This window comes from Cheilinus undulatus, linkage group 22, assembly GCF_018320785.1.
Source record: "Cheilinus undulatus linkage group 22, ASM1832078v1, whole genome shotgun sequence".
NCBI lineage: Eukaryota > Metazoa > Chordata > Actinopteri > Labriformes > Labridae > Cheilinus > Cheilinus undulatus.
In genome coordinates, this window is record NC_054886.1 from 22,694,158 (window position 1) to 22,710,400 (window position 16,243).

Genomic DNA, 16,243 nt, shown 5'->3' on the forward strand with positions numbered 1-16,243 from the left:
ACATGTGTCAATGGTGTGCTGGTGGGTAGACGTGCATGTGCGAAAGGGGGAGGAGAGAGACACGGAAAGAGAGAGATGTAGTTTCGTCAAAGATGATCGGCCGCTCTCGGTCTTGATCTTGAAGCCTTTCATCCACCTTTTCATTATGACTCTGTGTGTTACAAGCTGTGTCATAGTAACGCTGGAAACAAGAAATCACCTTGATGTGTGGCTTCAATCTCATGCACAAATACATGCACATAGACACGCTTTCAGTCTGAGTGGCTGCCCCCCCCCCCCATCATCCTACAGGGCTGTGAAAAAGTACTTGCCCCCTCCTGGACAAAGATAACCTGAGTTAAAACATTTACTATGTGAGATTAATTGCCCAACACATCATCCTGCCATCAAAGAAACTCTAGAACAGATGAGAAACAAAGTCGCTGACATCTATCAGTCTGGACAGCTTTGGGACTCCCTAATGACTCTCTATTGTGAGAGCCATTTTCTACAAATGGAGAAAACTTTGAATGGTGGCAGACCTTCCCAGGAGTGGCTGACCTACAAAAAATGACTCCATGAGCGCATCAACAACACATCCAGGAGGTAACGAAGTAACCCAGGACATCTAAAAACCTGCAGGCCTCACTTGACTCACTTAAGATCAATGTGAGAGTCATAATCCACAAATGGAGAAAAGTTTGAATGGTGGCGAACCTTCCCAGGAGTGACCGGCAGACCAAAATTACTCTATGAGTGCATTATTGATTCATCCAGGAGGTCACAAAAGAACCTAGGAGAACACCTAAAGACACGTAGGCCTCACTTGACTCACTTAAGGTCAGTGTCAGAGCCATTATCCACAAATGGAAAAAAACTTTAAACAATATCACACCAACAGTCAAATACGGTGATGGTAGTGTGATGGTCTGGGGCCACTTTGACTTGCTGTAATTGATGGAGCCATGAATTCTGCTGTCTACCAGAAACTCCTGAGGGAGAGCCAGCCATCAGTTTGTGACCTTAAGCTCAGGGTAATAATCCAAAACAAAGCAGCAAATCCACCTCAGAATGGCTTTAAAACACAAAATGAAGGTTCTGGAGTGGTCTAGTCAGAGTCCACACTTAAATCTGATTGAGATGCTGTGGCATGACCTCAAACAAGCCGTTCATGCTAAAAAAAAACAAAACAAAAACAAAAGTCTATTATGGCTGAATTAAAACAACTCTGCAAAGAAGAGTTGGCTGAAATTCCTCCACAGCAAATTGATAGACTTACTGACATTTATCGCGAACGCATGCTCGCAGTTGTCATTGCCAAGGATGGAACAACCAGTTATTAGGGTTTAGGGGGTAACTACCTTTTCACATAGGGCCAGACAGGCTCTGGTTTTTTCCTTAATTAATAATATCATTATTTAGAGTTTTATTTTGGGGGATTTTTTGCCTTTATTTGAGAGATAGAACAGTGGATAGAGCAAGAAACAGGGATAAGAGAGTGGTGAATGACATATGAGGAAAAGGGCCACAGGTCAGACTTGAACCTGGACTGACCACATGCATGGGACGCAACCTAACCATTAGGCCATCTGTGTTCTGAAATCATCACTTAAAGACTGCTTTTAAAAAAAAAATTATTCAGATACTCTTTGTCTAATACTAAAATTTGTTTGATAATGTGAGACATTTAAGTGTGAAAAATGTGCAAAAATCAAGACTACCTGAAAAATAAGGCAAAGGATTTAGGAGTGTAGGAACGATCACTTCTGTTTGGTAAATGTATGACAGCAGTCATGACTTTATGTTAGCTTAGCCAAAGACTAAGCTGGACTACACAGCTAACTTGCACTGTATGGTTGTAACACAAAGAGAGCTGTAACGCCATCACTTCCACCCATCCGGTAAGTTATATGATAATTTAAGTGTTTACCCACTTCCTCACTGATCCCACATGGTGCTTTTCAGGGCTGGAAACAGGCATTTATGAATTTGATTGAGATAAAACATTATTTTAAGGCAAGAAAGTCATTTTTCCCCATCATTTTCCCTAGCTGATTTCAAACTATGCTAATATAGCTTGCTTAATAATGGCTGACAAGGTTGAAACCAATGTTGGGGTACTCAGATTTCTTTTTGTTTGTAACGTGTAACATAACACATTAGTTTTACAATTCGATCAATCCATGGTTAGTTACCTTTTTCATTATAGTAATCCATAATTATTTTCTTTCTCTTCTGTTGTAACAAAAAAGAAAGAAAGAAAAAGGAAACTCCATGAAGCGTCTGCACTGTTTCTGTCCTTCCTGTTGGCAAGTACAGTGCCTATAAAAAGTTTTCACTCCCTTGCATGTTTTACCCTTTCACTGATTTTATGAATCAATGATCAATGTAATTTGGCTTTAAAAATATATATAAAAACATCTGTAATGTCAAGGTGAAAACAGATTTCTACAAGGTAAATTTAGGTCAATTAGATAAAAATATTTAATGTAAAATAAGTGACTTAATAAATCTCCACCCCCTTCAAATCAGTGTTTAGTAGAGTCACCTTTGGCTGCAATCACAGCGCTGAGTCTGTGTGGATAGGTCTCAGTCAGGCTTGCACATCTGGACACTGTAATTTTACTAAATTTATCTTTGCAAAACTGCTGAAGCTCTGTCAGGTTACATGGGGATCGGGTGTAAACAATATTGGATTGAGGTCTGGGCTTTGACTCAACACTCAAGAACATTCACCTTGTCTTTAAACCATTTCTGTGTAGCTTTTGCTGTATGCTCTGGGTCATTGTCTTGCTGGAAAAGAAATCCTTTCCCAAGAGGTAGTTTTCTTGCAGACTGAATAAGGTTGTCCTCCAGGATTTTCCTATATTTTGCTGCATTCATTTTATCTTCTACCTTTACAAGCCTTACAGGGCCGGCTGCTAAAAAGCATCCCCACGGCATGATGCTGCCACCGTCGTGCTTCACAGTGGGGATGGTGTGTTTGTGTTGATGTGCAGTGGTTAGCGACTTGTCCGACCATTTTTCTCTCATCAGACCAGAGAACTTTCTTCTACTTGACTGTGGAGTCTCCAACATGACTTTTGACCAACTTTTTAAAAAAGATTTAATCAGAGTTTTCTTCAACAGTGGCTTTCTTTTGCTACTCTCCCATAAAGCTTTGACTGGTGAAGAACCCAGGCGACATTTGTTGTATGCAGAGTCTCTCCAATCTCAGCTGCTGAAGCTTGTTACTTCTTCAGAGTAGTCTCTCCCTCTTGATGATGGATTTAACTGAACTCCAGGGGATGTACAGTGGCTTGGAAAAAATATTGTACCCATCCCCTGACTTCTACTTTTCAATAACCTTTTGGAGTGTTCCTTTGCCTTCATGGTGTAATGGTAGCCAGGAATACTGATTAACCAGTGGCTGGACCTTCCAGACACAGGTGTCTTTATACTCAGTTTTGCACTGAGGAGAGGCTTTCATCTAACCACTCTAAATTTAGTGCTGGTGGGATTTTTGTTCCTCTTAACAGAGAAAAATACATTTAGTCTTATTTAATATAACATTATATCTTCAGAGTTTGTATATTGAGTGTTGTTCTCCTTTATTTGTTTTTGACAGAAGCTTTTCAGCCTGAGCTGTAAACTTCAAGTGCTTCAGATGCTGAGCTGACAGGTGAGCGTGGCTAACAGTGCTGTATTTAGTGTAAAAGATCATGTCATTCTCTACAGTGCTCCTTGAAAGTGAATGAAAGGTCATGTATTTTCATGTCAGACTGGTGTAAAAGGTGTGTGTCAGAGTCAGAGTCAGACTGAGAGTCAGTCATGAGTTTACATGACGGTGGGTGAGACCGTGGTCGGGTTTCAGAGCGGTGTGGGGTGAGCAGAGATGTGCTGTGACGGGCTCTGATTCCCGGTATGATCGACTTCAAACCTCCCCTGTGATACCACAGAGACACGGCGGCCCGGTATTGTGACGAGACCCTGAAACTCCACTGAGAGTTTAGTTTCATCTGTGACTGAGTGACATTTTTGTCAAAAGGGTGGTTTTATGTGAAATTTCAAATGAGGAAGAATTTAATTCAGTGACACCTGTTAGAAGCAGGAGAGTAGTGATAATCCCTGTTTTAGATGTAAATACACAGTAATTACTCGATTAATAACCAAGCATTGTACTTTCAAAAGATAGAAACAACATTTTAAAATCAGAAGAAATCATTTCCAACCCTTTTTCCAATAATGTTGAGACACTCTGCGCTTTTAGCGCTGAGCTCTTTCTCCATTTAAACCGAAGGACGAGCCGAGCCAGGATTATCTGGGATGCTATTTTTACTCTCTGTCTTTTTCTAACCTGTTGCCTGTTAATCTCATTAATAGCCACTTTACACCAGGTGTTTTCTTTCACAAGCTTTCCAGCCTTTTATCAATACTGTCCCAAACTTCTTGGATTGTGGTTAGAATGATCTTATAATTTTCACAAAACCCAAATGTTGCATATCTAGTCCAAAGACAGACCATCTAAAAGGCTCATAATGCAGGCAGTCCTCTTTGACAAGAGCATATCACTGTAGCGACTGCATTTTTAATGCCTATGTGGGTTAGCAGCATTTTATTTTAGTGCTAATTTCTTTATATGTCCATTCTTACAGAAGTTTTGTGTTGTGGCTCCCAACCATTATGGTCAGACTCTTTTAAATGATAAAAAAAACTATCTAAAAGGTCATGAAATTACAAAAAAGAAAGGAAAAAATGGTTCTGATGTACATTTCAGTACAGTAGTTGTTAAGGATGGCGGTAAAACTATGATTTAAACCAGCTGACAGATGATACAGGACTCTCTGAGAGCACAAATGTATCACTAAATCAGTGTATGATTACTACAATACTGTATATTTGAACATTACGTTCCAAATCACTGCATGAAAGTGAAAACTGTTTCATGTCAAGCCGGTAACAGGGGTGACATGGTTAGCAGCTCAGGCTGCGTTTTGGTTCATTTGGGATTAAAAAGAGTTGAATAACCTTGAGTTTTTCTAAAGGAAAAGGTAAGAATGTGCACAGTAATTAAATCCGACAGTGTCTATGTATTTTCTCTGACAAACAAGCTGATAATGAAACAAATAAAAAAGAATGTGGTTTATATATGGAGCACAATCACAAAACAGATATTAAAAACTGATGGCTGAAGATTACTGCAGCCTCTCTCCTGCCCTCGCTGCTTTTTCAGCTGAACCTGTCAGAAAAGGAATTTCCCATTTTAAAAGCAAACAGATCCTGTCACTGAAACATTGAAAACACGACAGTTACAGTAGTTTCCTATAGTTACAGTCCTCTTCTCATCATTATCTTCATTTATTTTATTCAAATCCTCTGAAAACACAGAACTCCCATTCTCAAGACTGAAGATAAAAAAGAAAACATTTGTAACCTTTTATTAGAAGTTGTTTTATTTCAGTGCACTGTTTTACATTCTTTTAAACTATTTTGATCTTTGCACTTTTAAACCATTTAATCCATTTTTGCTTTTACTTTCTAACTGTATTTTGATCCATCTTAATCATTCAGACCTTTTGCTCTTGCTATGTTTAGGTTAATTTCTTCTCATCAGTCTCTCTTCTGTTTATAAATATTTTATAGTCTTTGAATATTTTTTGTAATTGACTCGTCATCATTGTAAATGAGTGATGCCCCTTCAATGATCTTTAAGTATAGGTACTTATTTAATCTATTTATTCTATACTCAAAATATACTCACTCATTATGCCATAAATACTGCATATATTATGTTATGATGTTATATTTTACACCTTAACTTTTTACTCACACATGCTTTTTCTATTTCTTTAATATCCATACATGATAATAATATTCATATATTAAGGCTAGGATGATACCCTATTATCTGTACAACTTTGTATTGATCTTGCTCCTTCATATTGCACATATAACATACTGATCTTATTGGACAATTTGTCATCATACTGCTGCTCTGTAATAATTCTGCTTGTCTGTGTACCATGTCACTTTGCACAAAAGCGTGTCACTTGACTTTCTATTGACTGCACAAGATGTCAACTGTTTATACCTACTGTCCCTTTTATTTAGTTAGTTTTTATTTATGCTGCTTATTCATATTCATTTCTACTGTGTTTTACAACCTTTCTCCTTTGTTGTGATGCTGCAATGGCCGAATTCCCCCTCTGGGCATCAAAAAAGTATTATCTTATAAATAAAGATCAATTAACTGATTGATTTATGTAACAGGTAAAACAGCAAAACCAGAATAGATAGGACAAGAGATAAAACCCCTGATGACACAGAAAAAAACAGCTAAAAGCAAAAACATTTAGGTTTACCAAATTAGAGATTAAAACTTGAAATTGTCTCAGTGGTATTTTTGGGGCTATCTTCAAAATTTTAAAGCAAATTTCTAGTGTTAGGAGCATAGTACTTACACATGTGGATAGAAATGTTGGCTCCCTTCCGTTAAAGAAAAACCAACAATGGTTATTAAAATAACTTGAAACTGACACAAGTAAGAATTAAAAAAAAAAAGAAAATTAAGTAATGAAAATCAGACTTTGCTTTTGAACTGTGGTTCAACAGAATATATATATATATATATATATATATATATATATATTTTTTTTTTTTTTTTTTTTTTTTTTTAAACAAATGAAACTGGCCTTGAGACAGATGATCAAAATTGATGGTAAATCAAAAAAATAATTTGACCATAGGGACATGTTGAACTAAAGTGTGTCTGTGTCCTCTAATTAGCATTACAGGTGTCTTCAAACTTGTAATCAGTCTGCCTGTTTGAAGGGTGGAGAGTAGTCACTGTGCTGTTTGGTATCATGGTGTTTACCACACTGGACCACAGAAAGCTAAGGAGACAGTTGTCCCAGGAGATTAGAAAGAACATTATGGACACGCATTTCTCTTTCTTTAATGGAAGAGTACCAACAATTTTGTCCCTGTGTGTAAAAGCACATCTTACCTCTATTTCATACACACTTGAAAATCTAATTTAAGATTATTTCACAGTGTTAATTTTGTCGACTAAAACTATTATTTAAAATGTGCATTGACTGCCTTTTTCCCATGAGAAAGACTAGACTAAGACTGTAGAGATCTCCGCTGACTAAAACTGACTAAAAGTAAGTTTAGTTTTCGATAAGATGACTGAAACTAGACTAAAATGTAATTTAGTTTTGGTTGGACATTCTCAGTCCATGATATTTCTTCTCTGGGGGTACGTCTGTCCAAATACAAGCATCTGTATCTATTCTGCCTCTCAGCTGTAGAAAGCAGGGACCCCAGGTTGGCAGGGTGCAGAGAACACACTACCATGACTTGGTACCAGATTCAGGTAAGAGAACAAATGCTTGGACTGAAAGCAAAGACTAAAACTAGACTAAAATGTTTTTGAGTTTTCATAGATTAAAACCATAAAGGGTAGAAATGACTAAAATGTGACTAAACTAAAATGCATGTAATCTGAAGACTGAGATTAAAATTAAAAATAGCTGTCAAAATGAACACTTTTAGTCCCTTTTAAGACCTAAATTGGGATAAAGTAAAACCAATTTTTGCAGCAAAATGTAAAAGATGAAGGGCATGAAAGGCTTTTCAGTACCGTTGGTGCACTGTTGATGAAATGTCCAATGTTATAGGACAAAGACATTTTTTTGGTTATAGTTGCCCAAATTTGGTGATATGTAGCACAGTTGATGCCTCTATTTAATCAATATAATGTATAATAATATTTGTCAATTTAGCACTGTGGGTACACTGTATAAAGGACAAAAGAAAAAAAACTTTAAGAAATAATATTAGGGTTTTAATCTCTTCAATACAATTTCACCGAAACACCTTCATTAATTCAGTACTTTAATTCATTTATATTTCTAGATGCACACTTTTTTAAAACATTGTTTCATTATATTTTAACATTTCAATGTTTATTGTTTTCATCAATTCATAATTTTTTGCTTTACCTTTGAGTTTCACATTATTTTAACCATTCATCTTTTATAATTGTATCAAATCAAGAAATCAACCCAGAAAAATCAAGTCTGTACACCAGGGACTGCTCTGAAGCATGTTTAATTAAGATTATCAACACATATGTGACATTTCGGGCCGAGCCCTTCATCAGACAGAGGTCTGATTTCTGAATTTCATTCCTGCCTTGCCTGAGACTTTTCATCCAGCACCCGATACTTAACTCTTTGGGATATGCGTGCTTTTTAACCCTTTAAAGCATATTGTAGCAAATTTGATACATACCTTTGTGACACCTCTATCTAATCAATATGATCAATGAAGTACTTAAAAATCTTTAGAGTACAATCTGATAAATGATTTAAAAAATGCACTCAAGTGGATTATCAGTTATCAAAAATGCCTAATGTATCAAATGTGATTTAAAGAATAGATATATTAACTTTTATGTAATGCTTTCTTTTTTGTATTACAGTAGAACGTTAAATAAACATTTCACTCCCAAAAACTGAGAATTTTCTTGCTATTTTTTGTGTTTTCAGGCTTTAAGGGGTTAACTGTTACTGGAAAAATATTTTGCAAAATCATTCCATTAAGTATTATATAAAAATCAAGGCTTATAGTATTCAATAAGAGGGAGCTGTTGCAGAAATATCCTAACTGTTGCTCATTTTTCTACCTGTACTTGACCGTGCAAACGTTTGCTGTGCTTCCTACAGAGGCGCTGTAATATTGATAGCTTTTTTCTGCATGGTAAGTTTTAGACTCAGTAGGATTTAAGATTTTTTGCAAATTCTCTGCAGTCTCAGGCAAAATTCAGGCTTTTTAATATTTTATTGGAATTGGGACATGCAAGATATTGCTTCCTTATGCAGATGTACTTGTTACAATGAAGAACTTCTCTGCGTAATACGGAGTCAAACCATCCCAGCACACAGCTGCCTGCAACTCTGACACAGAGAGGAGGGGGTAGGTCTGCTCGGCTTCATAAATTCAGTAGGAACAAGCAGAAAAAAAGGGGTCTACTTTATGCTCTAGTAAGCTGAGCAAATTCACCCGACACTGCTCACAAATGCCTGCATTCTCCTGGTGGTGGGTGCTAAATCACTTTTTCTGCTCTCTTGTGCAGCACTTTGAGCTGCAATTGAATGTGTCTGAAAGGTGCTATGTGCATGAAATACATTTGTGTTTCAAGGTATTTTTAATTATTTTTGCTTAGAAGTTGAAAAATGTTCTGCCACTTTAAATACATATCCCTGGAAATGATGACAGTAGCTCCTTTAAATCAGTAGATCTCTGAGCCATTAAGTGACACTTGTAGGTACGTGCAGTGTAAATTAAGAAGCGAGGATGCACTGACAAAGTCTATCTGATGATGACGAGAGCTGCTTCCTCTCTGAACATCTGTGACACACTTAACCCACACCTGTACTCTCTGAAAATAGTGAACGTCTCGTCTGATATCATCTTAGACATAAAAGTTTGCTCACGCTTTAAGAAGAATAAAAACAGAACAAATGTGTAGGAGTCAGGACAGAACTCTGTTTATTCTTCTCAGTTTTCTCAACAGCCATTCAAAACCATTTTGTCATGTAGCATTCTTAAAAAAACAAGTCTCCACATACATTCAAAGTTCATTTCTTTTGTGGCAAAAAAAAGAAAAACAAATCTTAAAATGCAATTAAATAAATCCTACACTGCTAAAGGAATGCCCAGAACAATGAGTGGAATGTCTAATAATTTGACAGTCAGAATTTAAGATTAAAAAAAGGCTCAACTGATGAGTGCATGTCTCTGTGACTGCATATTTGCACACACAAAAAAACAACCAATTAAAAAATGTTAACTTAGTGAAAACTTAGTTTTTACTGACCATTTTTCTTGATGGCAAATTTTCATTGACCTAATTCAGTTCTGACCAAATAAACTCACTAAGTCCTACCTCCTCCACTAAAACAGCTTACACATTTCTAAGGAGCTACCTATCAGTGACTCTTATGTCTAGGTGGCTCGTCTATATTTTGGCGCCATCTTTAGCCTGAATAAGGAAACTTCAGCAGGATGGCTTGTCCAGGCTGTAGAGTGATGTCGTTTAGGCTCACACTGGAGTCCGCCTTAAAGTTTTCATCAGTTGACATCTTCACCTCGGCTGTTTCTGGTAACTCCACTCCTTCTGCGAGAACCAAGATCACGCCGTTAGATGAAAAGAACCGTAAACTCCCGCTACACAACATTTCTTTCAAAGATGAGCTTACCTTGAGGTGTGAGTGTGAGCTTCTCAGGTGTCGCTCCCCAGTTAGCACCTGTTATGTATCTTTCGCTCTGGTCCCACAGACGCAGGAAAGCAATGGAGGAATTGGAGGAGTAGAGACTGTAGTAGTCACCATGGAGGAGAGAGCGCTCTTTGCCTCGTAGCTCGCTAAGAGATTTGAACCATTTCTTTATGGCGAGTCGCTTCTCACGCTCAGCCTGTTGATGTGAGAAAACAGGACATTATTAACCTCCTCAACCTGAGCTTTTGTTTGGAGCGAATTTTTAGTTTCTCCCTGTTATTTGGGATAAGTAGGACCTGATAAGTTAAAATATCAGCCTTGTCTTTCAACAGGAATTTCTGGGGAATTTTACTTTCTAAAAAGGCAAACAAATCCTTAAAATTTAAGAGAAATGACTGAAAATTTTCTGTGAAAATTCTGATGTATTTTAAAGTATCCCAAAAAAAAGTACCCCAAAATTTCTTTAAATAGTCCTCATATCTTTCAGTGAAACTTTAATATTAAGCCTAAAATTTAGAACAAAAAGTACTCCAAAAATGCCATGTAAAATTTGGGAAATTTTGTGCAAATTCCCCAAAAAGAAAATCTGCCCCTAAAATTTCTAAGCAGACTCTCCAAAAATGGTGAAAGCATTCCTCAAAATTCTGTGAAAAGGACAGGAACATATTTAAAAAAATCCCTGAGAGTTTTCATGTCAATTCCTGAAACTTAATAGGAAAATCCCACCCCCAATTCTCGATCCAATTCCCCAAAATTTACAAATAAATAGATTTGCTTTGAAAAATGCCCAAAAAATTAAAAAAAAAAATCCCATAAAATTCTAATTTCCCAAATTCCAATCAAGATGCAAAAAGCAAAAATCCAAAGCAACTTTCCCTTAATCTTATCTTCTAATTAAACTCTCAAAATATAAAAGCAAATCCCCTAAATTTTTATGAAAATATGTGATAATTTCCTAGCACATTCCCCTGAATATATGAACAGAAAACATTTCAAGCAAAGTACTTAAACATCAATGGACATTCTGATCTCAAAAGTTCCAATAGCAGGAATTATCGCCATGCCAATATCCTCAAATGTGCATGCAGGGCCTTAAGAGATAAAGGAATTAATAATCCTAGAAATTCTTTAACATTTTCGATGAACACTCTCTTACCTCAGCAGTCTCATTAACAGCAGCACCTTCAGCGGGTTTCTTCTCTAGGCCCCAAACCATCTTAGGAGACTCTGCACCCTGATAGGAGAAAACACATATGCTTACATCCTGAAACACCGCTGATGTTCACAGAAAAACAGAATCATCTACACTGTATTCAAGCTCACCGCTGCAGACAGGCCGATCTCATCGCCGTAGGTAAACACTGGAGTTCCAGGCATGGTGAACAACAAGAGCTGGTAAAGATGGATCAGACCTGTAGCTTTTGAGATCTGATCCTTTTGGGCAGCACCGAGACCCCAGCCCACGCTTCTCTGCTGAGAGTTGAGGGTGTCCATGGCCTGGATGCGCTCCTTACCTGCAAATTAATACCAGCAGTTCACAAACTTTGCACAGTTTTTAAAAACACAACAATGACCATTTGTGTCAGAGCGAAAAGCAGCATGGGAGATTTGGAAAAATATACTCGAGAGGGGAAACTCTAAAAAATTATGAATGAGTGATGGTTTGAATGGATGTCTTTTGTCTAGTAAGATAAAATATTTTTGCTCTGGAACATATCAAGCTGCCTCAGTCAGAAGATTAACACTCTATATATATGCACAGGGTTCCTGCAATTTTTCAAAATCAAATTTAAGACACTTCAATAACCTGAATATTTTGCACAGCAAACGGTCAAAAATGAGAGACATGGGATTTCTCGGTACACTAGACCAGGGCTGATTCATAAAATTTCAAATGGTGTAGGGTAAAGAGTTTTTTTTCCAAAATTGCCTATATTTGACCATTTCTTGCACATTTCATAGCTCCATTCTATCTTTATGCAAAGGCTGCCTTGCAGTAAATGAAGTTAATTGTTACTTAAAACAAGTACATATGCAAAAAAGAATGATCAGAACCATATAATGGCTAGAAAACAAAGATTGGATAAAGACAAGTCAATGTACCTTCTAAAGTATAAGAACTCTCACTGTGAAAAATAAGACTTTTCAAGGATCTGCAGGACCCCCTACCTCCGTTTTTGCTCAGCAGGTCGGTCAGGACAAGATCTACACCAGTGGTGTTGACAAGCACAGACACCTCTGCAGCCGTAAGATCTTTAACCACACCCATGAGAGCCCTGAGAGAAAGAGAATATGGTAAAATCATAGTCAATACAAGGTATATGTAAAGTAAGAGTCTTAACTGTTGGGAGAAAAGTAAAGGGTTCTGGCTGGACAGTTCAGCAACTTTAAGTGCACCTGCTTAGTGTGAAATTTTATAGCTTTGCCTAAACTGTCCACAAGGTGTCGCTTTGGCACAAGTGAGTGAGAGCTGCTTTGTTGATCCATCTCCCACCTACCCACAGTCCCCTGCTGCACTGGAATGCTTTTATCCTAACCTCTCTGCCTGCTTAGACTTCACAAAAGCATTCTCAGGCATATGCCCTGCAATCTTAAAATTTAAGACTCTTGCTATAGAAAGGGGATGAGAATTTTTGATCAAGGTTTTGTAAAGTGCACTCCTAATTGCAAAATAATGAAGCATATATCTAATTTGTTTCACTGTTGATCAAAGCTTCATTTCACAGGAAAATAGGCCAGTAAAGGGAGGCTATGATTACTTTTTCTTGGTGTCATCAGTGCGGTTGCCCTGGATGGCAGCCTGGAGCATATTCCAATCAGCAGACTTTGTTGCCACAGCTAGGTCAGACATCTTGATGCCATCAACGCCCAGACCAAGCCAGTACTCTGCAGCAGCCTGGAAGACAACATGAACACTTTAGGTCCAGGAACAGTCCAATGAATGAAACCTTTATCGATCTGACAGGCAGAAAAAAGAATCTCTAGGTTTAGGAGTCCTACCTTGACTTTCTCAATCACTTCAGTCTCAGCATTAGTAGTGCTGAACCAGGAAGCAGCTCCCTTGTAATTAGGAGTCAGATCAAGCACCACAGAAATACCTAAGAGAGAAAATGATTAAAGAGTGAAATATTAAACTTTGATCAGTCCTACAAGAGTGAATGGGTACACCAAGACGGCAGATTTTTATTAAAAACTCACCCTTCTTGTGGGCTTTCTCCAACACAGCTTTCAGGTCAGCCTCTCCTCCGTGTTGTGGCTCAATCTCTTCAAGATTCAAGGTGTCTGGCTGGTTTTCCTGGACAGTGTGGAAAGGTCCGAGAACAAGGCCTTTAACCTTCAACTGGTTTATTTCGTCCAACTTTGCTTCAATGCCTGGGGAAAAATACATGGAAGGAGATGGAAGGTTACATGTCATGTTGGTGCAAGTTTCACATGGAGGGAAGAGACAACAGAGAGTTGATGTGTGAAAGGTAGCAGGGGCACAGGGTAAAGGAGTTAGAGAGTCAGCTGAAGAGGGGAAAAAGTGCTCTTTTAGCCTGGTATAGACTCAAAGCAGGAGCATGTGAATGACCCCCTCTACACCCTCTGTTGGCCATGTGGAGTCTAAGCACAAAGAAGTCTTATGTGAAAACACCCCCATGTCACGTGTGGTTGTTGGAATTCTGCCAAAGGCCTGTCTGAAACCCGAGTTCTCCCTGGTTACCCCCTTGAAAACAGCCGCACTTTGTTTACTTTTTTCTGACTTCTTAAACCTCTTAAGAAAAAAAAAAAAATCATAAATTCAAATAGGATGCTATTCTTGTTGGGTGGTGTTGGGGAAAAAGCCTCATAAAGTCACATCTGTGATCTGAGTTTAAAAAATTACATTTCAGCACATTGAAGGAACATGTACGAGTTACCTAACCTTTGACTTAGATCTGTACAGAACAGATATGAAAGACATGAGTCAGAGGCTTTTTATGGCCCTTAGACCTTGAGTCACACGCTGTCAGTCTAGTCAGCAGTTCGGTCTCTGGGCAGCTGAAATAGGCCACACAGAACTGAGGAAATCCAAGGCCTTATCACATGACTTAGCTTTTAGAAATAAGGGTGAGTTACAAAATCAAGACTTAGCAGGGATAATCTTAAATCCCTATTTTGGGGAGTAACAGCATTAGCAAAAAATAGGAGGTAATTAGCAAGGAGAAAGGGGATCACCCTTTGTGTGAAGAAGAAAAAATGTGGTCCATTTTTAAAAAATACGCTTTACTCCCTACCTGCAAGTCCCTCAGAGAAAGCTTCAACATCAGAGATCTGGTACAGAGGTCCATTGTTCCACCAGTTCATCTCAGGGATGGGTTTACAGCGAGGGGCCTGGACGATGATCACGATGGCTCCGGCCAACATGCCAACCCAGCCGAGCCAAAACAGGACAAGAAGCACCCAGCGGGTTCGCACCCATCTAAACAAAACAGAAGAGAGGGTTACAAAGAATCCATGAATGAGGAATTTTGATGCCGTCAAACATTGTCCAGCATGTAGATCTTACCCTGGAGTGCCAGCGACCCTCATCAGCTCATCTTTGGACAGGCCAGTGAATGTAACCTCATCCTCGGGAACCTTTAGTTTGACACTGCCGTTTTTCTCTCCGGCTGCGGCCTGGCCATCGCCTGTCATGGGCTGCTTCTCTGGGTCCAGCTCATTAAGCTCCACTTCCTTCATGTCTATCTCCGTGTCCTTACTCATGGTTGAATCTGTGTTCTGAAGAGATGATGGAACAGGGGAATAAAAGATGGACCAGTTAGGCTCATTCGAGAAAATGTGGGGGCTTTGAACTCTAAAGCTATGCAACAAAAAGTCACCAATCACATAAACAATAAGAGGAAATAGGGCCAAATACTCACAAAGGTAAGGGTGACATTCAGTCACTTACATTGTTCACTAACACCTGTTGCACAGAGTCCTTCAATTTAAGAACATGAAACAAAAGCCAGACTCCTCAAAGCTTAGTAATTACAAAGGCACGAATAAAACGTTGTTGAACCAGTTTTCCTAGCCAACAGCTTTAGCCAGGACACCTTTTTGGACAAGTAAGTGAAGAGGCTCGAAAACACGTTTGCCCCTTAAAAGTAACAGTAGCCACGTGTTGAAATTTATATTCGTAGCATTTCCTGCCCTTAAAAAAAACTATTTACATGGGCAGTAAGTACTAAAAATGTTTGCTTCAAGTTGTGTATACCTATAGCAGTTGTCTGATGAAATAGCATCTGTCAGTTTCATCAAGAGGTCAAAGAAAGCCAAAGACGGTTTTATTTTGAAGGAGTGTAGTGGGGAGCTAGCTATTTTAGGCTCATTGTTTCCCCTTTTTGCCACATAGCATTTTCCGTGAGAGTCGAGCTAGTTATAGGTCATGAAGTAAAACTATTGGGCTAATTTTATTACAGAAATATAGCCGAGTTTGCCACTGAAATGTAAAAATTTCCGTTACTCATTTTCCGAGCTTTCACGTGAACAAGCGTGATGCTGTATTAAAACCGGAAGTCTGTTGTCTTAACGGTTTATTCTGGTTTAAAATGTCAATATCCGTTAACTAAAGAGATACCCGCCAAACTTGTCTCAAACGGCAACCCGAGTTTAATATTAACTACAAGTTATCAGCAGCCTAAAATTCTGATTGATAGTTTTTTTTAATCTTTCTTCCATAAAGATGATGAAATCAACCTTCAATACTACGTCATCCTCTACACGAGGCGGTAAGCGACACTGTACTTTCCATTCATAACTCTATTAAGAAGTTTGACTTGTTTTAACAGCGTATAATATCCCTTTTAACTACAAACTGGATGAATTAAGTCCAAAATTACCTGTCAAATGTAACGTAAAGTCCGTCCGTGCTGGTCTTTGTCAGCGGTTTATCCCTTGGTGTCTGCTAATCTAGTTACACTGAGGCTGATGTGTATTTGTAGTTACCCTGGTTTCCCCGCCTACTCTGGGACTGCCCATTAATCTCCCTTTCTCAT

At 38.3% G+C, this 16,243-nt stretch overlaps 1 protein-coding gene across 1 annotated transcript; it reads right to left on the minus strand.

Annotated features, from left to right (window-relative positions):
- Window positions 1-9,493: 9,493 nt before the first annotated feature.
- On the minus strand, window positions 9,494-16,243 carry LOC121504696 (4F2 cell-surface antigen heavy chain-like). The gene is made up of 11 exons (XM_041779713.1): window positions 16,088-16,243; window positions 14,773-14,984; window positions 14,501-14,685; window positions 13,443-13,616; window positions 13,245-13,342; window positions 13,004-13,140; window positions 12,414-12,520; window positions 11,568-11,758; window positions 11,401-11,478; window positions 10,227-10,440; window positions 9,494-10,144 (listed from the first exon to the last, which is right to left on the minus strand). The coding sequence occupies exons 2-11, from the start codon at window positions 14,967-14,969 to the stop codon at window positions 10,005-10,007; spliced, it is 1,521 nt and encodes a 506-aa protein (XP_041635647.1). The 5' UTR covers window positions 14,970-14,984; window positions 16,088-16,243; the 3' UTR covers window positions 9,494-10,004.

Bases quoted from the DNA above. Each gene is read 5' to 3' on its own strand.
- LOC121504696 (XM_041779713.1), bottom strand. From the start codon at position 14,969: ATGAGTAAGGACACGGAGATAGACATGAAGGAAGTGGAGCTTAATGAG. The intron at 14,686-14,772 runs GTAAGATCTACA...TGTTTTGTTTAG, and splicing joins AGGGTCGCTGGCACTCCAGG to ATGGGTGCGAACCCGCTGGG. The intron at 10,441-11,400 runs GTAAGAGAGTGT...TCACATCAACAG, and splicing joins CTGTTAATGAGACTGCTGAG to GCTGAGCGTGAGAAGCGACT.